We start from the raw sequence: 25333 nt of genomic DNA, 5'->3' as shown, positions 1-25333 counted from the left end.
CCCTTGTATTCTAACCAGATTATATTCTTTGGAATGTTATTACACACTCTACATCAGGGGATTCTCAAACTCAGTCCTGGGGATCCTCTGTGGCTGCAGGCTTTTGTTTCAAACAGATTCGCAATCAATGATAACAACTGATCTCATTAAATTAGCTGATCTTTTTTTCTTCTCTTATTCTGCATTCAGAAATTTTTACATTTATAAAATATTTATATTTCAAATATTTCAATTTTTTTTTAAACGTTTACCCGATTTTTTTCTATTATTTTGACCCTTTTTCCTGCGTTGTTGACTTCTTTTGTTGTATCCTAATAATGACAATTAAAAAGTAGCAGAGCAGAGACCCGGGCAAACAACACTGAATGATGAAGGCTGCAACTACTTTAGCGTCAGACTCACTAATATGTAAATAATGGATCAAATAACCAGAAAACCTGGAAAAGAACAATGGAAAGCAGGATGAAAACATTGTAAAAAATACATTTCCCATAAAACTGCTTTTACTAAAAAAGATCCAAACTTCCATCCATCCATTTTCCAACCCGCTGAATCCGAACACAGGGTCTGCTAGAACCAATCCCAGCCAACACAGGGCACAACGCAGGAACCAATCCTGGGCAGGGCGCCAACCCACCGCAGAAGTACCAAACTTATTTTCATAAATTTTACATTGGATCCAAAACGAAGAAACAGGGTAATAACAGATCACTTCATTAGACCAGCAGGCCAATTAAAAACAAAAGTTGGTCGGATCGAAAAACAGTTGTAGGGGGTCTGCAGGACCGAGATTGAGAACAACTACTCTGTATTAGGTGGATTGGCGATTCTAAATTGGCCCTAGTGTGTGCTTGGTGTGGGGGTGTGTGTTTGTGTGTGTTCTGTGGTGGGTTGGCATCCTGCCCGGGATTGGTTCCTGCCTTGTGCCCTGTGTTGGCTGGGATTGGCTCCAGCAGACCCCCGTGACCCTGTGTTCGGATTCAGCGGGTTGGAAAATGGATGGATGGATACTCTGTATTAAGGGTGGTCAGCGTCGGTCCTGCCATGGTGGGCCGCACTGGCTGCAGCTTTATGTTCCAGTCCAGTTGCTTAATTATAAAACATTCCTTGCCGATAGCAGCTCTTATCTAATACTAGCTGTCCCACCGCGGCTCTGCCCATGCAATTGTGAAACAGGACAAACTTTAAAAAAAATAAATGTAATTCTGTCCAAGCGGAAGGTAGGTACGCTCCAATGTCAAACGTTGTCACTGTATCTAATCGTGTTCAGCTCTGACGTTCCCTGCGTGGGGAGAAAACCTCGTGGCCGTGATATCTCTGCCAATCAGCAGCTACCCTCTACAACACACGTAGCTCTTATCTCTCTCTCTCTCTCAAAAACATCAAACGTTACTCCTTAACCATCTGTAGATGATAATGTCTGCTGATCAAACAGGTATCACTAGCCAAGCAGAGACAAGATACACTTCAACACGTGACGAGAAGTACAGCGACTCGAACTGAGGCCGGCGGGTGAGTGAGGAGGGCCCCAGCCGCTCTCTGGGATTCGCGCAAATAAATCGCTGTCGCAAGCGAACTATGTAACTTAGTGCAATGAGAGAAACCGCAAAATCAACCGGAATGTTCAAGCAAATTCTAGAAAACAGCCCGATCTAAATCCGTTAAGTAGTTCCCTCGTTCGCTAACCAAGCGGCGGTAAGGCCACTCCCCGAGGCTGGAGCGTGAGTGTGGAGGTCCCCGCCCCTTTGCATGTCATTCTGATTCGAGCGAAGAAATCGCTAAAGCAAGCGAACTATGTAACTTAGTGCAATGAGAGAAACCACAAAATCAACCGGAATGTTCAAGCAAATTCTAGAAAACAGCCCGATCTAAATCCGTTAAGTAGTTCCCTCGTTCGCTAACCAAGCGGCGGTAAGGCCACTCCCCGAGGCTGGAGCGTGAGTGTGGAGGTCCCCGCCCCTTTGCATGTCATTCTGATTCGAGCGAAGAAATCGCTAAAGCAAGCGAACTATGATTCTTAGCGCAATGAGAGAAATCGCAAAATCAACCGGAATGTTCAAGCAAATTATAATTAAAAAAACAATGTAAATCTGTTAAGTAGTTCTCTCGTGAAAAGCGGACTGAAAGACAGATGTTGGATTATATCCATCCATCCATTATCCAACCCGCTATATCCTAACTACAGGGGGTCGGCTGGAGCCAATCCCAGACAACACAGGGCGCATGGCAGGAAACAAACCCCGGGCAGGGCGCCAGTCCACTGTAGGGCACACACACCAGAGACAACTTAGGATCGCCAATGCACCTAACCTGCAGGTCTTTGGACTGTGGGAGGAAACCAGAGCAGACTCGAGGAGAATATGCAAACTCAATGCAGGTAGGAACTCAGGTCTCCTAACTGCGAGGCAGCAGCGCTACTCACTGCGCCACCGTGCCGCCTGGATTATATCTATATATCTACATATATCATGACTTGTCAATGTAAAGTCAATCGTAAATCGAAGACTTTTTTTTTTCTAATGATATCATCTAAACGATTTAAAGCCTAAAATGGATGAGAAGATTTCACTTCTTCATTTTCCTTCTGATTAAGAAATTCTTTCTTGAAGTATATCCTGGCATGACATGAGAATGATAAGTTTGGTTGGTATATTGTGAGAGGATTTATGGGTAATGTAGTTATTTATGGGTAACATATTTTTTGAATATGAAGTGCTGAGGTATGCAGTGTGCATTGACAGTAAGATACAGTATGGCATTTGTATTAGAAATGGAGACTGCAGCAGTGGTTATGTAAAGAGACAACTGGAACAATCTGCTCTGGATAGGTGTAACAGCAGACATGTCTGACAGCATACCAGCTGTGAAGGAAACATGGTGGTGGAAATGTTCTGGTTTGGAGTTGTGCAGTTGACCAGGGCAGATCTAGAAGAGAAAAAACTCCCATATTGACTGGTGGCAAAGTTGTCCTCTTATGGCAGGTGCCACATTTCAAGTCAGCACTTCATTGTATGCAGCTGTTAACAATGAGACACTTGAAACTCGGGTCATTTGGAGGGGACCTACATGCATTTGGCCATTTAGTACAGTTTAGCAAGGTGTCACACATGTGCGATTAGGAGGCAGTCAACAAGCCTGGAGGTGAGTGAAAAATGGCGAGACGAGAGTTAATCTGCGGTACTAACGCCCCCCCCCCCCCCCCCCCCCCCCCCCCCCCTCTCTCTCTCTCTATCAGCCAAAAAAAAGAAAACAAAAACGCATTACCTTACTTCCAGGTTCCAAGATGGCCACTGAAGCATCACCTCCGACATTCTCTGATGACGTCACTTACGGTCACTTCTTGATGAAGTCGTATTCGTCTACCCGTTTCAACGTCATTTCCTGCCAACTCATATCCGTTCACCATTACTTGTTGTAATAATTCTTTGCACTTATATAGCGCTTTTCTCACTTATCAAAGCGCTCAGCAATTGCAGGTTAAGGGCCTTGCTCAAGGGCCCAGCAGAGCAGAGTCCCTATTGGCATTTATGGGATTCGAACTGGCAACCTTCCGATTGCCAGTGCAGATCCCTAGCCTCAGATAGAAAAATAGATAGATAGATAGACAGATGTGAAAGGCACTATATAATAGATAGATTGATTGATAGATAGATAGATGTGAAAGGCACAATATAATAGATAGATTGATTGATAGATAGATAGATGTGAAAGGCACAATATAATAGATAGATAGATTTGAAAGGCACTATATAATAGATAGATTGATTGATAGACAGATGTGAAAGGCACTATATAATAGATAGATTGATTGATAGATAGATGTGAAAGGCACAATATAATAGATAGATAGATTTGAAAGGCACTATATAATAGATAGATTGATTGATAGACAGATGTGAAAGGCACTATATAATAGATAGATAGATTTGAAAGGCACTATATAATAGATAGATTGATTGATAGACAGATGTGAAAGGCACTATATAATAGATAGTTTTGAAAGGCATTATATAATAGATTGATTGATAGATAGATAGATGTGAAAGGCACTATAGAATAGATAGATAGATAGATTTGAAAGGCACTATATAATAGATTGATTGATAGCTAGATAGACAGATGTGAAAGGCACTATATAATAAATAGATTGATTGATAGATAGATTTGAAAGGCACTATATAATAGATAGACTGATTGATAGAATAGATAGATGTGAAAGGCACTATATAATAGATAGATTTGAAAGGCACTATATAATAGATTGATTGATAGACAGAAGTGAAAGGCACTATATAATAGATAGATTCGAAAGGCACTATATAATAGATAGACAGATGTGAAAGGACTATATAATAGATAAGATATGAAAGGCACTATATAATAGATAGATTTGAAAGGCACTATATAATATAGATAGATGTGAAAGGCACTATATAATAGATAATAAAAAAAATAATTCTTTGCACTTATATAGCGCTTTTCTCACTACTCGAAGCACTCAGAAATTGTAGGTTAAAGGCCTTGCTCAAGGGCCCAACACAGCAGAGTCTCTTTTTGGCATTTACGGGATTCGAACCAGCAGCCTTCCGATTGCCAGTGCAGATCCCTAGCCTCAGAGCCACCACCTCCACCTTGTGTAGAAAAGCCACCATTTGTAAAACTCCTGTGTTATGTGCCATAAAGTCTTTTGATCACCAATATTGACCACTCGTTTTCATTTTGTCCGTTGGTCCTTATGCAGGGATGGTCCCCAACTCTGTTCCGTTGTGGAAATTCTCTCTTTATATCACAAAGGAATAAACACACGTAAGTAAGTAAGCATAAATAGTCAACCACTCATCAAATCCTGATTAGATATTGGACCCAAGTTCACTCTTCAAAGTCCCAGTTCTTCAGTAACGCTTTACTGGCCTGTGTGGTTCCTCCCAGAACCATCGCTTGATAATGAGCCATTTCATTCTGTGAAGAGATCTTTGCTTATGAAGTTTGAGGAGGTTCATAACATGTGGACAAAACGGAACAATTTAATGTGAGGTACGATCAAGAAGACCTGAACTGGGCCAATGCCAGCGTATGCAGGGAGAGTCCTTTAAAAATCAGGAGACCCTCTGGAATTTCACAGATCTGTTGTTCATAACTATTTATGGAGCCTGTTTCTCATCTAAATAAATAACAGTTCTTTCTGGAACCTTCACGTGGATGGCCCATTTTGGAAACCAAAACTGGTTCCCCAATGGCGTTGCTGTGAAAATCCACTCGAGCCCCTTTAATTTAAAGAGTGTATGTGCACTACAAGAGTATTCCTTCACCTTCCATTGCACACCCACTGTTTGTGATGTCACAATGTCTCCACCAGACTAGTTACAGGAGTGCATCAGATGTTTGAGATGGGGAGGCAAACACAATCACATGGGAGCTACCAGTTGTGGGGTATTCATGTCAAACAGGGGACAGTAAATGGAAGGGTGGGGACAGAGAGACGCCATCCTCGCTGATCTGTCCTCAAATGATATTCCCTTAAGATTCTAAAGACGAATGCTTGATAATCCAGACAGAAACCCTGAACTGGAGAGGACATGTGTGTGCGTGTGAGTGTCAACGGGACAATCTGCCAGAACAACAATTGAAGGTCTTCATATGAACAAAATGGGTGGCCCAGTTGACCATAACCCAGAGAACCTCTGTGGTGAGGCCTAAAAACTGCTGCCCAACTCACCTGGCACAGCGTCAGTAATGTGCTGAGAAGAATCGGGCAAACGCTGCTCCATCCTGCTGTGCAATGTGAAGAGAGAACTACCAGAAAAGACAACTTGGCAGTAAGAGGTGAGAGCGGGCGGTCAGCCGAGAGCTCAATACTTACAGGCTGGCAACATTTTAAGTTTTCATAATTCAATTTAACGGCACAGCATGTGGCAAAGAATATTTGATTTACAAATGAAAATTCCAAGTCATGTCACAGGTTGGGACCACCATTGGTGGGATGGGGGGGGGGGGGGGGGTTTGTGTGAATTCTTTTTCAAGCTGATTTATTATTTTGGAAATCACAAACCACCTCAAAGAAATGGCAAAGACAGACAGGTTGGTGTGGCGTAACATTGAGGTGCGTCCAGAGACCGGCTAAGCTGCTTTGAAAGTTGGCACACTTCTGGTCACCTCATCAAAGTGTCTGCTGCATATTTTATTAACAAGTTGTGTTATAATTAAAAACAACAGCGTTAATAGAATGTCCTGGGAGCCAAGTTGTTTCATGCAGACAGACAGACAGACTGGCCTATCACAGCAGTCGATTGCCACGCTACACGTACAAACCATTGCTGTTATAACAGAGAAATAAAACAAACACAAGTCAACTATAAAACAAAATGCTAAGGTCTGTGTGTGTGTGTGTGTGTGTCTGAGTGTGTCCAGTCCTTCAGAGCAATCAGAGCAGCCAGTTTGGCTTTGGTGACTTGAACTAAAGAGGAACTGCGAGTGTGAGACACACAAGGAGGAGTGAGAGGGTCGGAGGCTGAGAGTCGCATTCATAGATGGGGAGTTGAAAAGCAGACAGCAGGCAAGCTGAGCTCCTGGAGATGATGGGCTTTATGGGAACGGGACTTAGTTTGGCTGCCGAGACCTTCAGACGGGCACACATACCACTGGGCACCAGATGAGGTCCTCCTTGTCTCTTCATGCCACGTCTTCACCAGTTCTGTTCTCATGACTTGAATTTGTCTCTTCTATTATTTCATCTTTTGCTGTTCTTCTAATTTCTCTTCACTTAACTGCTTTCTTTATACTACTTAGCAATTTTAAGTTTGCATCACTTATCTTGGATCATTTGCCTGGATTCCAATTATGAGCGAATCCTCCCAGTATAACAACACTTTGTTGGAAATTGACAATTTATTACATGGAAGTAGCAGGCCGTGATCTCCTCTTCATCTATCACTGACCACCGTGTCGAGTCTTTTCGATTTTCTGCTCACCTTACACTTTGGTGGTCTCATCTGTTCCACCCACCATCTTGAATGTCATCCACACTGAAGGTCCTCTTGTCTTCATCTGAAGATAGTGTGATATCACTGCCACCATCGCCCCCAGTGCTTAGGCAGGAGTAGGGACATTTCTATCCTGAGAGACATGCAGCAGGTATGAATTACTGCTTCTGGATCAGGATATACAAATAGTTTGGCTTTGATAAGGTTTTGTAATGAAACCCTGTGAAGATATCCATCAAGATTTGAGTAGCTAGGTGGGCTTACATGGTACATACGTTTTGACTTCTTTTTACATTCTTTACCTCCCACCTTCAGGAATTTCTCTCTGGGTTAAATTATTCACATTTTCCTGGTGTGCTTACTGACAGGAGTGATGCTCACTCTTCAGTCATGGCAGTTCTGTTGTACGGCTGTATTTCTTACTTCATTAGGTTTTCAGCGAGGGTTCAGGGTAACACTGGCACCAATATGCCTCCTTTAGATAGATAGATACTTTATTAATCCCAAGGGGAAATTCACATACTCCAGCAGCAGCTACTGATAAAGATAAGGAGTTATGCTAATCAGTAGTATATCAAGATGGGTCTGAAAGTTCTTCATTAGTCCTGTTCTTCCCAGCACAACTTGCAAAATTACTGTTTTTAAATTCAAGTGTGAATTCTTAAGTGTTTCTGAAGATTGCTGTTTTGAGAGAATCGTTTCCCACATTCAGAACAGCAATATGGCTTCTCTCCAGTATGAATTCTTGTGTGCTGCTGAAGTGTGCTGTTACGGGAGAATCGTTTGCCACATTCAGTACAACAATAAGGTTTCTCTCCAGTGTGAATTCTTCTGTGTTTATGAAGGCAACTGCTGTTTGAAAATCGTTTCCCACAGTCAGGACAACAGTAAGGTTTCTCTCCAGTGTGAACTTTGATGTGCCTTCGAAGGAGGCTGACTTGTAAGAACTCTTTACCACATTCAGAGCAACGATAAGGTGTTTCTCCACTATGAATTTTCGCATGTGTCCGAAGACTGCTTTTATTAGAGAATCGCTTGCCACACTCAGAGCAGCAATAAGGTTTTTCTCCAGTGTGGATTGTTTTGTGGCTCTGAAGATGGCCTAACTGTAGGAATCGCTTGCCACATTCGGCACAGCAATGAGGTTTTTCTCCAGTGTGAATTTGTTTGTGTTTATGAAGATTGCTGCTGCAGGAAAAGAATTTGCCACACTCAGTACAGACATACGGATTTGGTTTTGTATGAAGCCATTTATGGTATTTATAATCCAGCATGTTTTTGAAAGTTCTTTTGCATCCTTGACAGGCATACAACATCTCTTGATATGTATTATGCTCTTGATCACTTTTGATGGCTTCTCTCAGTGTTTCATTGTCAGCGGTAAGAGGGGCTGCTGTCACATTCTCTGACCCACTTGTTGATTTCTTCCTATCCTCATTGTCAGGGGTCTGCTGCAGTCTGCACTGAGGAGAGGGCTGTGCAAAAGAAGATGAAGAGAAGCCACCACTTTTCTGAAAATCTGTAAAAACAAGAAGAGTTTAGGTAAATGTCTGAAATCAATACATTATTATTATTAAAAGACAGGTGATCCACTGGTTGTTGGTGCTCAATTCCTTTACATGTCTGTCTAATGTGAGTGTGGACCTTTAACATTCTCCTCTCATGCACTCAGTTCCTCATCTTCCTCCTATATCCCTGAGATGTGTCTGCTGTGTTAATCGCAGTCCGATATGGCCGAGTGTTGATGTGTGTGCCATCGTAATCTGCAGTGGATGGGCATCCGTTCTCAGGTTGGTATCTGCTTTGGCTTAAGAGCTGTCTGTGATCACCGGTGAAGAAAATGAAGGAATGGGACCTCACAAGAGAGGACAATGAAGTGCGTCTGTCATATGGATTCACCCAAACTCAATTACAAGCCCCTCCAGGTCCAATGGTCACTACTGCCCCCACACTCTTTGTGACTTTTACTGCACTTACTTGTACTGATCCTCACTTTCTTTCCTCTCCTTTGTCAGGACCTTGCAGTAGACATGTCATCTTTAGTGATGGACTCGGCCTTTGAGCTTTGTCTTATTCTGCTGACACTCACCTTTACCGGGATGCACTGTGGAGTCAGAGAAGAGCTGACATACAGGAATTGGCATAAGGCAGCGGATTTGGCTTTCTCTTCGTCATTGTCATTTCTTTAACTCTTTGAAGGCTTGTTGTGGTGTGCAAAATCTGCACATTTTTGCCAATATTTTGATTATATTTTGCTCAAGACAACACTAGATGAACTTAAATACAGGACACGTCAAAGCACATCCTGTTCCCGAATTGTACCTCACTTTTAAAACAGCTGTTCAAACAAAGAAATTGGAAGACATGGTGATGCCTCAGGCTATCAATTACTTTATAACCTGAGAAAGGATGAGCATCTGGGACAACAAGTTGCTAAATGGATTTACAGCCCGAGAAAGGAAGGCATACTAGTAGGTACTAAGCAACAACAAAAAGTTTAGTGTTTGAGGAAATAGGACGTGCAGAAACTGAAGAAAGAGTCTGAACAAATTCATTTGTCACAATGACAGCCAGCCAATCAGGTGCATGTTGCAATCACTTCTTGCGAAACCCCTGGGTACAATGTTATAATAAACTAGCTGTGTAAGCCCGTGCTGTTAAAAGCCCGGGGTGCTAGAAACTCCTGAAATCATCAGGAAAAAAATTGAAATGTAGAGATGTCAGGCAACTGAAAGGAACTCCTCTGGGCGTCTCTCTCTCCTGGGAGGATTTGTTTTACCGACGTGCTCACTTGTGAATTAGCGGCCGGAGGAAAAGTAAAAGGGATAACGTGTTGCCGATGTTAGCGGCTGTGCGACGTTGTCTTGCTTCGGAGGTTTCATTTTGTCGATGCGCTCACCTCGTTTGTGTGATTAGCCGCTAAGCAAGTTTTCAGTTTCCTCGGAGGTGGAGCCCTTACCCCCGACACCACCTCTCACTTTCGGGACGGACAGATAGACACACTCACTTCCACACATAGACTTTAATATATAAGGTACGGTCGCATTGGGTTGACCCGGTGGACTCTGCCCATTCTCTATGTAATCTGCATGTGCTTCTCCAAAAAAACTTCAGATCTTCACTCACATCCCTGTTGTGGGGTACAAAATCTGTACATTTTTGGTTTATATTTTCATTATATTTTGTTCAAGACAAGACAACAGATGAACTACTTTCAGGACAAATCAAAGCATGTCCTCTGTCCAGTTACACCTTACTTTAAAACAGCTGTTCCAACAAAGAAACAAAGACATGCTGGTGGCTCAATTACGTTATAACCCGAGAAAGGATGGACATCTATTTTATAGCCTGGGAAAGGAAGACATGCCGACACCTCAGAGAACATAAAAAGTATTAATTATTTGGGAAAACGGACAGTGAATTCATTCATCATATTGACAGCCAAGCCAATCAGAATATCTAACAATTACAACTTGCAAAACCCACCCTGGTACAATTTTAGAATAAATATGCCTCGTCTGAAGACCGATATAGTGAAGAAGTATGGAAGAAGAAGGGATGAAGATGTCAGAGGAGGACAGAGCGACGTCAACGTGCAGCCATTTCCATCTGGTCGCCAGAAAAGCATCATGAGCAACTACGAGTGCCAAAATCACAAGCCGCCAGCAACATTCATCCTGGTCATCTTTACTTATCGTAAGCTCTTTCTAAAGACTATACATATCCAGACTTTACTATCATTCCTATTTTCTATTATTCTTTGTTCCACTGGTTTTATTATTCCTGTAATAAATACCATGCTGCTTTTAACTTTCTATCCTTTGTCTTCATGTCTAGAGTGATTGAAGTAATAACGTAGATTTTTTTGGGCACCTGGTGCAGCCGGAGGTTTACCATACTCTCTGATCTGCGAAGTTTATTAAGGCTGAGGGTGAGAGCTCCACCCAATAGTAGGGAACAGGACGTAAAGTAAGGCATTCTAGTCAAGGGTGCTGAGCCTTTGTATGTTTAAATGTATGCTTTAAGACGAAAAGTAACATTTAGATCTGAGATATCATTAAAAAATCGTATGTTGTTCATGCCGATAATAATTAAGTCTCTTGAAGTGCTGAGTGACAGGCTGTGTTATTCCTAAAGCACTTGTGTGGTTTAAAGTGCTAGAGGTTAACCAACTGTGTGTTTGTCATTCACTGGGCACTGTTGAGTTTCAGTGTGTATGCATATAGCTGTGTGTGTGTGTTAATCTTAAAGTGCGACAGAAGACCAATCCGGTAATGAAGTTGACGAGTGCACTTACCCTTGAAGAAAACGGGTAAATACTACGATAATACAATCCCCAAAGCTGAATAGGGAAGGTGAGCTGGTGACTCTGAGGGTGTCCTCACACTGGCAATTCTTTCCATGCCCGAGCACGTTTTGCCCACATATAACCTCCTCCAAAGTCTAGTTCAACTGATTAATGTGATCGTTTTAGGCCGGACCAACTGTACCGTGCGTCCTGGCCAACTTGGAAGTGGTGGTCCCGAGCACTGTCTAGTAGCATTCGGGAACAGTGTGATCACTAAACGTGCCCGAGCACAGAAAACAGATGTGACGTCAATGATGCGACAAGTCAGACGGTGCAATTCTCACATCATTCAATGCCATTTGAGTTTAAAGAAGGTTTTTATTCTCATCTGACACATGAACATGAATTGTGGTTGGCAACAAAAAGCTGCAAACTCCTCCCTGAACATCATTTGATTGTCTCATATGTGCAGCACAATTAACAGCGAAAGGCAGCGCTGAACACTCCATATATCTGTAACGGCGCAGAGCGTTAATCTGCCCAGCGTGACTCCAAAACAACCACAAAATAAGTAAAATTACTACGACGTGCCTGCTGTCACTCCATGTTAAGATCTTGTTTTGGCTTTACGCAAAGTCACGTGGTGATGACGAAAGTGTGCCTGGGCCCAGAATGTGAAGCGCAGTGTGAGTGCAGGAAATCAGGGGGAGAAGGGAGGTGGGAGGCAATCGTGCTTGGGCACAGTACGGAACAAACGGGCCTAGTGTGAGTGCACCCTTAATTGGCTCAGAGTGAGGGAGTGAGTGGGCCTGACAGGGACGGTGGGATTCAGCACTACATTTGATGATGCTGGTATACAGTAGGAATTGTGTTTGTGAATATGATGTTACATCACATAAATATCAAATTCCAAAGTGCATACTGAACCTCTGAACTCTACTCACAAATTCTGTAGGTGCGTATTATAAAATAATCAGGGAAAGAACGTGTTGTGCACTGGGCAGAATTCAGGTAGGTTCACACGTTACAGGAATCACAGTAGGAAGATAACCTGCAGGAATTGGCATATGGTAGAGGAATTGACTTTCTTTTCGTCGTTGTCATTTATTTAATGCCATTTAAATGTTTTGAAGTACCCAATCTTAAGCAAACCTGCCTTGATAAAGATACACGGTGGCATTGGGTTGACCCGGTGGACTCTGCCCATTCTCTACATTGTCCTCATGTGCTTCTCCAACAAAACTTCAGTTCTTCTCTCACATCCCCAAAGCTGAGTAGGGAAGGTAAGCTGGCGACTCTGAATTGGCTCAGAGTGAGTGGGAGGATGGACCTCAGAGGAACTGGCACTCCATCCACGGTGGGATTCTGCTGCTATACAGTATGCTCGGACCTTTCAGGTGTGATCCTGAATTGTGTTTATTAATATGATGTTACGACACATAAAGATCATGTTCTAAAGTGAATACTGAACCTTCTCACAAAGTCTGTATGTGCGTATTATAAAATAATCAGGGAAGGAACGTGTTGTGCACTGGGCAGAATTTAGATGGTTCACACGTTACAGGAATCCACACTCAGAGTAAACGTTTATGTGTGTCCGGAGGGGAGTCTGAGCACACGAGGACTCCAAAGTGAATCACTCCAATCCGAAGGAAACTTGGCAAAGTTATTAGGACTCAAAAGTTGTGTAAAAGTCAACTGATTGTCAGTAAAGATACTGCAGTGGATTTAGCGATGCACACACGGGTTCAAGGAGTTTGGAAAAACGATGGCTCTTCCTAAATCTGACCACCTGGCCGAACAGAGGAATTGTGGGAGGGGAGCATCGAGAGGAAAAGCGACCTGATGGTCACTCTGATGGGGCTGAGCTCCAGAAAACCTGTGTGGAGAGGACAGAAACTTCCAGAAGGACAACTGGCACGACCACACTCCACCAATCTGGTTTTAATGACCGAGTGCCCAGATGGAAGTCTTTCCTCAGTAAAAGACACATGGAAGTCCCCAGTGGGAGTTGGCAAGATGACAACTAGAGGACTTGCCGGCTGTGAGAAAGAAGCCAAGCTTAGTGTCATGTGTGGAGTTCACCGGGCAGCACTCAGGACCCCCAATTCAGTGCTACCGGGAGAGGCGCTGTGTGACCTCGACTTGAAGTACACACACCTGACAATACGATGGAATGCTGCACATGGTCAGCCAGGTGGGGTTTCACTGATTATGGAGCAGGAAACACACGGGGTGTCTTTGGAGGTCACTGACCACACAGCCACGTCACTCATAGTTGGCACGCGGGGCAGGAAACTCTTTGGACATGCCAGCTGGGATGAACAAGTTCACATCAATCGAATGTCACAGTAGCCATCGGACCATCATTATGGCGAGATGCTAATCGGTGACAGATGTTGATGACGGTTGTGGTGCCACAAACTTCAGTTATTTTTGTGGAAAATCAAATGTCATCCAAAATATGACTAATAAAAAAACTAAATGAAAATGAAAAATTCGGCTGTTTGACCCCACATTCATTTTCCATTTTATTTCAGTTGCTAACTGTGCCGTTTACAAGATACTGCAGTGGATTTAGCAATACAGACACGGCTTCAAGGAGTTTGGAAAAACGATGGCTCTTCCTAAATCTGACCACCTGGCCGAACAGAGGTATTGTGGGAGGAGAGCATCAAGAAGAAAAGCGACCTGATGGTCACTCTGATGGGGCTGAGCTCCAGAAAACCTGTGTGGAGAGGACAGAAACTTCCAGAAGGACAACTGGCTCGGCCACACTTCGCCAATCTGGGTTTAATGACCGAGTGCCCGGATGGAAGTCTTTCCTTAGTAAAAGACATGTGGAAGCCCCCAGTGGGAGTTGCAAAATGGCAACTAGAGGACTTGCCGGCTGTGAGAAAGAGATGCTAATCGGTGACAGATGTTGATGACGGCTGTGGTGCCACACGCTTCAGTTATTTTTGTGGAAAAATCAAATGTCATCCAAAATATGACTAATAAAAAAACTAAATGAAAATGAAAAATTTTGCTCCGTGACCCCACATTCATTTTCCAATTTGTTTCAGTTGCCTACTATGCTGTTTACACGTGTTACCCACAAATATGCCCGTACCTGGCACTATAGCCCTAAAGACAGTTTACAAGATAACTGGTAGGTGGCGTCCATCTATAGATCATCGACTACCAGTTGGCTCACATTGAGCAGTCAAAGTGTTAAACGACGAGTTCTCGGCATGTCAGCGTTCATAATGAGACCGGCTACTATGGAGGATGGCGCTGCCAGCCAAGACCTACACATGAAGACAGGAAAATAATAGCAAAGGATGGCATCAAACACCATTTCTGAGTCCGAGGACTACTCGGAAATTAACCTGGTGTCACATACGTGTGACTGGGAGACAGCAAAAATGGCCTGAATATTAGTAGTAGTACCACGGCAGACCAGGGGGTGGCGAGCTGCACTGACTTTCTCTCTTGATCCTCTGCAGACCACCTACGGGAAATGCCACTCGCTTCTGGGGCCTAGGATGATGTCACTTCTGGTACTGGTGCTATTGATGGTGTCACTTCCGGTCCCCGTTGACATCACTTCCTGTCTCGGCCTTTAAAGCTGCCACATTCTCATCCTACAATCAGATCTGTTTTGGACTCTGTTCTGTGAATACCTCAACCATTTACCCATTTCCTGCTAGGGCACAATACACGGGTGGCTTCCCAAAACTGTTTTTGATATCATGGGCTCCTTTGTGCGACACTGGGATTCTCTTTAGGACCCCCAAACACTTTGTCTATTTACTTTGTTTACCTCTGAAACATACCTTGACATCTGACGTGCATTTAGGGTCATGAAATGTTTCCCACAGATCCGATAGACGTATGTTATACAATAATCAGTGTGAAGAAAAGTCTGTGACCTGAGCAAATGTAAAATGGATTTACACGACGTAGGATTCCACTTTCAGAATGAAGATCTGTCTGTGCACATGTGTGTGTGTGAGGGGACATCAAGTCAGTCACATGGAAACTGGACATTAGCACTTGAAAACGACCAGTCAGTTGGTTTACATGAAGGGTGTTCAACTCCAGTCCTGGTGGGCTTCAGTGGCTGCAGGTTTTCATTCTCACCATTTCCCTAATCAGTCACCAGTTTTCGCTGCTAATTAACTCCTTTTCCCTTCATTTTCATAGCCCTGTTTTTAAGGATTCAGTCCTCTGAATTGTTTCTTCATTAAATGACAGCCAAACAGAAATTAAACGTGAAGTGAGCCAAGAGATGACCAGCTAAACTGGTCTTCAAACTCCAGCCAGTTTCACTCCAACCAGTTTCTTGATAAGAAGCCGATTCTCGCTGTTAATGAAAGCCATTATTGAATATCATGATGTGTTTGCTGCTCTCATTGTGCCACAGCAGATTGTTGATGTTCTGTTTTTTCTAAGAACACCATCAAGATGTTTTGGTGACCTGAGCAGACCAACATGACTGAGACCTTCTCCTTTCTTTCTTTACAGGTGAGCTGGTCTTGTGGCACCATGTTTTGTGTTTGGCTTCTCATTAAGGGAACAGAAACAACTAAGGGGTCAGAGTAACATCAATTAAAATGAAGGTTAAACAAGTTAATCAGCAGCACAAACGGCTCACTAATTAAGAAGATGGTCAGAATGGAAACCTGCAGCCACTGCAGGCCACCAAGAGCAGAATTGGACCCCCCTGGTTTACACTGAAATCACTCCTGTAGAGTTTCCCACATTCATGTAATGACGTCAACTTGTGTGCCTTAACTGTGAGAACATCCACAGTTTTAACATGATACGGTGCTTGTGATATTTTGGTGCTAAAACTGCAGCATTAAGTAAGTAAAGTCATGTGCAGGATGCTTTTGAGTTTGTTTGTTTTGGTGATCATGAAGCGTTTTTCAGCTCATCACTTGTTAGGTCAGCGATTGCTAATCACAGCACACCCAAGCCAAGCAGAGCCATTACTGCTCTCAGTAATACCAACTAGAATTTGTAAATGTGACGACTATCACTTGAAGTTTATAATCGCATTACTTACGTATTCCAACACTCCCAGAGGGCAGCTGCTCTTCCTTTTTCTGACCTTTTCCTTCATCGATGTTCTCTTCAAATTTAGATAACTCACATTTCAGCTCCATAGAATTCTGCTGGGTAACCAGCTGTCCCGTACTGGGGAATTGGGGCTGGATACTGGAAAAATATTCTTCTGTAATCTCTTGCTTGAATGAATCCCCAGTTTCATGCTTTTGCTGTTCAACACTGGCCAAGAACCCTTTAGAATCCTCCACTTTAATACCATTAAACTCCTCCTTGAACTCTTCCTCTTTAAAACCTGAAATCTGTTCCTCGCTGTCTTCCTCCTTCACACACAGACCCGCCGGAATACCCCATTTGCAGTCCTCTTCTTTAACGTGCGCCAGTCTTTCCTCCACTTCATCATCCTTTTTGGCCGAGGCCATAGCCCTGTGGAAAACTCTTCTCTCTCTTCACTCAAACTGTCTGCTTTTCTCTTCTAAGATTCCCTTCTCTGGACGGCCCAGACCTGGAGGACATTAGACAACTCACTGCACGACCATGGGAACTGGGAAGGAGGTGCCTTTAAATCTGTCACAAAAAAGGGACAGAATTACCTCATAAAATCACAGTAAAATGAGCACATTTCAGGGTTAACATATAGCTTTAAGCAAACAGTTTTTAACACAAATAGCAAACAACCAACTAAGGTTTGGATGAGAGATCTGAAATGCTGGAAACCCCCCCCACGTTAACCTAAGACGCTCTCAGCAGATTTGGAGCCAAAACCTACTTGATATGGAGACAAAGATTAACAATGATAATATAGTGCCTTTCAAAGTCGAGTCAGGAGCGTGAAACATTAAAACAAGAAGTCAAAACTCCTTTAGTTTACCCAAACTAAGGCCACCATCTCAGAGAGACCCGGCCTGTGATATACTGATATGACACACTCACTTTATAATTGACATTTATTTTTGACCAGCAGGTTTTTCACACTTGCCTTGTTCTCGTTCCTTCTTCTTATTTAATTTAATCTGAAGCATAACATTATGTCCATTCATGCATTTATTAACTGTGATATGGATATCAGTCAGATTTCAGATTCTGCTTGCACACTTCCTCCATGCAGTCTGCGTGTCCTCCCCGTTCTCTATATCCCCTACCCCCCCACCCCCAACATCTCTGCCCTGGTCAAGAAGACAAAGATGTGTCTTTACTTAATGAGGAAGTTATGGTAAATCCAAATGTGTCATTAGGTTCAAATGAACTTCTACCACTGCCCCATCAAGACCATTATGACCAGTTGTACCTCAGTATGGTATGGCAACTGCACGCTGGCTGACCAGATGTCTCTGCGGGAGGTGGTCAGAGCTGCCTAGCACATCACTGGTGCCTCATTCTCGGCCATTGAGGCCCTCCAGTGCATCATCATCATCATCAGGTAGCACTAGCACTCCAGACAAGTTCTGTTTAACTTGTGGAAGGCAGTAGAGGAGCCAGTGGGCCAGCAGCAGCAGACAATGGAACAGCTTAAACAAACTGGCCTGGTGGTCTGAATGATCTCCTCTCATTTGTCAGATTTGTTCATCTGTTCTACCTGCTGCTGTCACCCTGCTGAACTCAAAGCCATCTTCATCGGTCCCACCTCACATTAAAACAATAGGCGTACAACAGAGGACTCTGAATCCGCCTCAGGTCTGTCAAGTTTGCACTGTAGTCTTGGACTCCTGCTACCTCAGGACTATCAGGGCTCTTCTGTGTCTGTTGAGAAACAACTCACTGCATGTTACTGTTTCTATGATTTTACACTATTTCACATGTTACTGTACAGATCCTACTCTATTCGCACTGTCCTTAACATATTTTAACTCACACTAACCATTCTGTATGTACTTTGAGTTACTCTTGTCTGCACAACCCCTCACTGCTGCACACATTTATAATTTATCTGACTACTTGCACTTCGTTGTCATGATACTTGTACTGAATCCAATGACAATGAAATTGAATCTAATCTAGTAAAGCGAGTTGGAAATATGAAAATACAGATCATTCAGTACTTGTAATAACCTTCCTGTAAAATTCACAGCATGGATTATCGTGAGTTTCACCTCCCACTAAACTCGGACTACATGCCAATTAGGCGACGCGACGAGCGAGCGGCTCACACTGAATCCTGGAGGTCTGGCACGCGGTAACGTCAAAAAATGTGCAGGGCTCAAAGTGTCGCTCACGACAAGAACCGATGAACCTCGTATACTGCCGATTCTCCTCCATTCCTTCCTTCTCACCTCCGTCTCTCGCAGTCCGTCTTTCTCACTCTGTAAGATCTCTGCCCTTACCTTGCCCTCTGCCTCTGCCTCTCCCTCGCCCTCTCCCGGTGTCAACGTTCCTTCCGGATGCTCCCATTACTTACCAATACTCTCCCCCTCACGGGATCTCTTTCTGTCTCCGTCTATCACTGTCTTTTTCATGTCTGCAGTGGTTTTTGAAAGTTCAAACACGCACGCGCCATCGGAATTTAGTAGCAAAGAACAGGAAACAAAATGAGTCATCAGCGCGCAACTCGAAGCAGTGACGTTTTCCTGATTGGCTGTTCAGCGGAGCCGCGTTGTCGATTGGCTGTTCAGCGGTGCTCCTGAGAAGGACCCACCCTTCGCAGATCTGTGATACAGGAACTGAACCGAACAACCTATAGAATTGTATGTTTGTGTCTCATGAATCACGCGGCGTGTGCCATAAACTACAATCGGATTGGCTGTTCTGCCCATAGACATATATAGATAGACGCCGCATTCACTGTGTTGCCCAGTCAACCCGATACGTCAGAGCGTCAGCCTTATTGCGGGTGGCAAAAGTGCCATTTAAACTGACACAGGTAGACGTGGAAACCGGGTTTTCTGATGAAAAAACAATAACGTTTAGAACAGTATCGTTTACATACAACAGATTTTGGCGAATCGTTTAAATGCAATTATTTATATCCATTTATACACTAATAATGGCAATTATTAAATAATAATTATTATTATTATTAAACTACGGTGGGTTGGCACCCTGCCCAGGATTGGTTCCTACCTTGTGTCCTGTGTTGGCTGGGATTGGCTCCAGCAGACCCCCGTGACCCTGTGTTCGGATTCAGCGGGTTGGAAAATGGATGGATGGATTACTATTAAATAATTCCTCCCATATAAGTAATATTTCTCGGACTGCCTTCTTCTGTCTCCACAACATTTCTAGACTTTGTCCTGTTCTTCTGCAACACAGTACTGAAGTATTGTTTAATGCCCGAGTCACCTCACGTATAGATTATTGTAATGCTATTCTTTCTATCTGGCATCCCACAAAAACGTATCCATCGCTTACAACTTCTTCAAAATTCTGCTGCCAGGATAATAACCTGCTGTTCTAAACCCACTGAACATATTACACCTCTTCTCTCTCAACTTCACTGGCTCCCTGTTAACTACACAATACAATACAAAACACCACTCTTAACATTTAAAGCTCTCCACAACCTCACTGATCTCCTCCAGACTTACACTCCTCTTGCTCACTCAGATCCTGTAATTTGCGAGTATTCAGTCTGGCAATATGGTGCAGCCTTGGTTTGTGGAAGACAGACACAACTAAAGACATGAGCATCAAATGATGGTTGTCAGTTTCAAACTGTGTTTCCTCAATGTGCTCCTTGAGAAAAAACTCATCATCTGAACCAATAACAGCCAGAAAAAACTGAATGATCAAAGATACACTGACAGGTTGCCCTAATGTCGACTGTCGGATAACACGCTCATCTACTTTGACCACCTTGACTGGACCCTCAGAAGGAATCATCAGACCTCCTTTGTTTTTTTAAAGTCAGCAAGTGGTAGCTTTGATCATATGATGCCGGTACAGCATCTGTTACCAAACTAGCACGGCACACATCACAGGACATCCATCCATCCATCCATTTTCCAACCCACTGAATCCGAACACAGGGTCACGGGGGTCTGCTGGAGCCAATCCCAGCCAACACAGGGCACAAGGCAGGAACCAATCCCGGGCAGGGTGCCAACCCACCGCAGGACACACACAAACACACCCACACACCAAGCACACACTAGGGCCAATTTAGAATCGCCAATCCACCTAACCAGCATGTCTTTGGACTGTGGGAGGAAACCCATGCAGACACGGAGAGAACATGCAAACTCCACGCAGGGAGAACCCGGGAAGCGAACATCACAGGACAGCTTTCTCAAAATCCCGTCTAAGGGCTACCTCCCACTACTTCCTGAGGGGGATTTTCTTTGGGAAACCTTCAAAGTTTGAGAAATGTTAACCGCTAACAACAATCTACATACAGTAGTTAGTGACTAAATAAGTTTAGCCAAAATGTTGTTTGGAGGCTCACTTGAGCACATGAATGCATAGCTTTGCTAGCTTAGCCTGGCGTAGCTAAAGTTAAGATTATAAAATGGGATTTTCTAATGGCCAAATATAAACAAAACAATTTTTCAGCTTTACCTATGAAATGTAATCCCTGTGATCTGGTTTGGAGCGTACAGCAGTTTGTACAATCCCAAGCAGCACATGCGCGAGGCATCTTTATCCACTACTTCACTCCACAGCAGTGCCACTCACAATATGGCGGCGATGTTGACGTACGATGCTGCTGGTCATGAGGCGTCTAGTAATTCTATGTCTATGGTTATGCAGTTAGGATAGAGCGGTGTTTCCCAAATTCGGTCCTGGGGGCCCACTGTGGCTGCAAGTTTTTGTTCCAACCGGATTCCTAATCAGTGACAACACCTGATAGCACTGATCTCATTTAATTAGCTAGTATTATGTTTCTCTTATTGTACATTCAGAAAAGCACAGCAGCATGATTTTTACATTTATAAGACATTTAGAAATATTTCTGCTTTTGCTAGAGATTGAAAGGCTTAACTCTCTTCAGTTGATTTCATTATTGTTTGCCCTTTCGCTGTGCAGTTTTTCCCCTTCGTCGTATCTTATTAATGACAATTAAAAATGAGCAGAGCAGACACACTAGCAAACAAAATGAAATAACCAAAGGCTGCAAGTACTTTAGCGTCAGAACCACTAATTAGTAAATAATGGATTAATTAAACAATTAGAACACCTAGAAAAGTAGAATGAAAATCAAGGTGAAAATATTGTTAAAATGAAAAAAAATACATTAATCCCAAAAAACTGCTTAGTACATTTAAATATTTATTTATTAATTACCAAGCTTAGTTTTCTAATTTCTATAATGTTCCCAAAACACAGAATTTGGGAAATAACACATCACTTAATTAGTCCAGGAGTCCAATTAAAAAACAGAAGCTGCTTGGAACAAAAACCTTCAGCCACAGGGGTCCCCAGGACCGAGGGTGGGAAACACTGGGATAGACACATTGCATTATTCACGGCTGGGCATATCATCAGCTGCTTCTTCTTCAGACAAATTTCGGCAGTCATGGAAATACTGCTGTTTACATGTAACTTAAAAAAAAACAAAAACCTGGCACTCTGTCGATGGATAGTGCCAGTCCAGCACCCCAACCTGCATAGATAGGTCTGTAATTTTGAGCTAAATGTACTGGTTTTGAAAATGATGGTGATAATTATGATAAAGGCAGCATTTAGTTCTGCAGACAGACAGACAAATACATACTGTACTTGTCAAGGACACAATATAACACATTGAAAGCCTTTTACATCTATCTATCTATCTATCTATCTATCTATCTATCTATCTATCTATCTATCTATCTATCTATCACCGTATATAGTGCCTTACAGATCTATATATCTATTTATTACAGTATATGGTGCCTTACAGATCTATCTATCTATCTATCTATCTATCTATCTATCTATCTATCTATTACAGTATATAGTGGCTTACAGATCTATCTATTTATTACAGTATATAGTGCCTTACAGATCTATCTATCTATTACAGTATATAGTGCCTTACAGATCTATCGTTCTATTTATTACAGCATATAGTGCCTTACAGATCTATATATCTATTACAGTATATAGTGCCTTACAAATCTATCGATCTATTTATTACAGTATATAGTGCCTTACAGATCTATCTATCTATTTATTACAGTATATAGTGCCTTACAGATCTATATATCTATCTATTACAGTATATAGTGCCTTACAAATCTATCTATTTATTACAGTATATAGTGCCTTACAGATCTATCTATCTAGCTATTTATTTATTACAGTATATAGTGCCTTACAGATCTATCTTTCTATTTATTACAGCATATAGTGCCTTACAGATCTATTTATTACAGTATATAGTGCCTTACAGATCTATCTATCTATCACAGTATATAGTGCCTTACAGATCTATCTGTCACAGTATATAGTGCCTTACAGATAGATCTATCTATCTATCTATCTATCTATCTATCTATCTATCTATCTATCTATCTATCTATCTATCTATCTATCTATCACAGTATATGGTGCCTTACAGATCTATCTATCTGTCACAGTATATAGTGCCTTACAGATCTATTTATTACAGTATATAGTGCCTTACAGATCTATCTATCTAGCTATTTATTTATTACAGTATATAGTGCCTTACAGATCTATCTTTCTATTTATTACAGCATATAGTGCCTTACAGATCTATTTATTACAGTATATAGTGCCTTACAGATCTATCTATCTATCTATCTATCTATCTATCTATCTATCTATCTATCTATCTATCTATCTATCTATCTATCACAGTATATGGTGCCTTACAGATCTATCTATCTGTCACAGTATATAGTGCCTTACAGATCTATCTATCTATCTATCTATCTATCTATCTATCTATCTATCTATCTATCTATCTATCTATCTATCTATCTATCTATCTATCTATCACAGTATATGGTGCCTTACAGATCTATCTATCTATCTATCTATCTATCTATCTATCTATCTATCTATCTATCTATCTCAGTATATGGTGCCTTACAGATCTATCTATCACAGTATATAGTGCCTTGCAGATCTATCTATCTATCTATTTGCGGTTTAAAAAAAGTCCATCTTCATCCACAATGTTTACCTCACAAGAGCTATATTGAGAATATATTAAGTAAACTAAAGAGAAAGTCCAAAATGAATACCCAAAATGAATAGTAATGGTAGGACTCCCCCCCTTTTGAACTGGGGTCTTCTGCTTGTGAATTGTTTTTTTTATATCGTCTGTGATTATGGCCAGTATTAAAACTGGGAGCTTGAATATCAATGGGGGTAGAAATACTGGCAAGAGATGGGCTCTTTTTGAGTTTTTAAAACAGAAAAATCTTGATGTAACTTTTTTACAAGAAACTCATATTGATAAGGAAAACCAGTGGGAGTGGAGCAGGAACTGGAATGGTGGGATATTTTATAGTAATGGGTCCAATGTCAGTTCTGGTGTGGCTGTGCTGTTGACTAATAGCATCAATGCAGACATCAGTGGGGTGGATGACATACTGGAGGGCAGATTCCTGAAAGTAAAGGTACAAATCCAGGGGCTTCATAAATGTCTACGCTCCGAATGACAGCAATGACAGCATCCAGTTTTCTCAGAAAGTTGAAGCTCTTTTAGAGCAGTGCAGTTCAGAAGAACTCGTAGTGTTGGGAGGCGATTTTAACTGTACTGTCGACTCACCAACAGATAGAAATAATGGGATTGAGCCACATCCTTAAAAAAAGGGAGTTCATCAGCCTGCAGCAATGGTGGGATTTAGGGAAAGTGCAGCCATTTTCATTGGATTTACTGGGCATCACTCACAAGCCTGAAGTTGAAACATGCCTGTCAACACGACCTTTGCTTGAAGTAAGAGCATAAGAAATTTGACAAACGAGAGGAGACCATTCAGTCCATCAAGCCCATTTTTAATGCTAATAGCTAAGCAGTTCCAATGCCTCATCCAGATTCTTCTTAAAGGTTGTGAAGGTTTCTGCTTTAACTCCACGTCTCGGTAGTTTGTTGCAGAGTGTGTCAAGAAGAGCAACTGCTGGAGCCACATTCGCCCACAAAAGAGCACTTTTTGTTAAATAAATTGCACAAAATGGCAAAACAGCTTTTGTCAAATTCGATCTACATAGTGCAGCCACCAATAATAAGAATTACGGAAGAGAAAGAGTGGAAGATGGCGTCAGGACATTATGAGTATCGTGAAATGCCATTTGGTTTGGTCAATGCCCAAACATTATTTCAATAATCTGTCAGTGATTTTTTTCTGTGAACTTTTCTGCTCGTCTATAATGTATGACAATATTCGATTATGTTCTGCAGATATGGAGATGCACACGGAATGAGTTTTGCAAGGTCCTCTCTCTCCTCCGTACAAAAACAGTCCCTTTGCCAAATTCGAGAAGTGTGAGGTTAATAAGCCATTCATATTTTTTTAGGGTATAAAATATGGTAATGATGGATGAGGAAAACCTCAAGGCTATTCAAAACTTGACACCTCCCTTTGCTGTAAAAAGAATTTAAATGTTTGGTGGGCTTTGCTAAGTACTATCAGAAGTTTATTATTAGCATGTTTAATTGTCCCAATGAAGAATTTTTAAGTGTATACTAACGACTCTGGAGGTATTTAAACAATAATGGGAAAATTAAAAACCAGTCATTTCAAGACATAATAACCATTAGTAACACTGGGAATGTATTGGCTGTATTTTTAAATCAATGTAATGGTATTGTCATAAAAAAAGTCATCAATTTCTATGAAAATTGTGAACATTTTCTGGGTATGTCCAGAAGTTTCATCTAATGAGTCCTGTAGATCTCAGCCCCAGTGATAGAATGTTGGTGGTTTTATTCCACAATTGTCACATTTCCCATTGTAGCTTATTGATAGATTGATCTATCTAGTGTGAATTAAGACTGTTGTTGTTTTAGAAACACTTGCCACATAAAGAACACTGTAAGTCTGTATATTTGTGAGAATCGTTTCCCACATTCTCAGTGCTATCTGAGAAGTGCATACAATGTTCAGGATACCAATAGTTTTTCTCC

At 42.0% G+C, this 25333-nt stretch overlaps 1 protein-coding gene across 1 annotated transcript; it reads right to left on the bottom strand.

The window, feature by feature from the left end:
- Positions 1-6044: 6044 nt before the first annotated feature.
- Positions 6045-18845, bottom strand: LOC114642126 (oocyte zinc finger protein XlCOF6.1-like). The gene is made up of 3 exons (XM_028791109.2): positions 18716-18845; positions 16322-16887; positions 6045-8499 (listed from the first exon to the last, which is right to left on the bottom strand). Exons 2-3 carry the CDS (start codon positions 16740-16742, stop codon positions 7628-7630), a joined length of 1293 nt encoding a protein of 430 aa, XP_028646942.2. The 5' UTR covers positions 16743-16887; positions 18716-18845; the 3' UTR covers positions 6045-7627.
- Between the last annotated feature and the right edge of the window lie 6488 nt (positions 18846-25333).

The sequence above is a fragment of the Erpetoichthys calabaricus genome, chromosome 5 (genome assembly GCF_900747795.2).
Source record: "Erpetoichthys calabaricus chromosome 5, fErpCal1.3, whole genome shotgun sequence".
Classification (NCBI taxonomy): Eukaryota; Metazoa; Chordata; class Cladistia; order Polypteriformes; family Polypteridae; genus Erpetoichthys; species Erpetoichthys calabaricus.
This window is presented reverse-complemented; position numbering and strand designations above follow the sequence as displayed.

Coding starts and splice junctions, on each gene's coding strand:
- LOC114642126 (XM_028791109.2), bottom strand. CDS start 16,742: ATGGCCTCGGCCAAAAAGGATGATGAAGTGGAGGAAAGACTGGCGCAC. Junction 8,500..16,321: donor CTCTGGGAGTGTTGGAATAC/GTAAGTAATGCG, acceptor TTGTTTTTACAG/ATTTTCAGAAAAGTGGTGGC.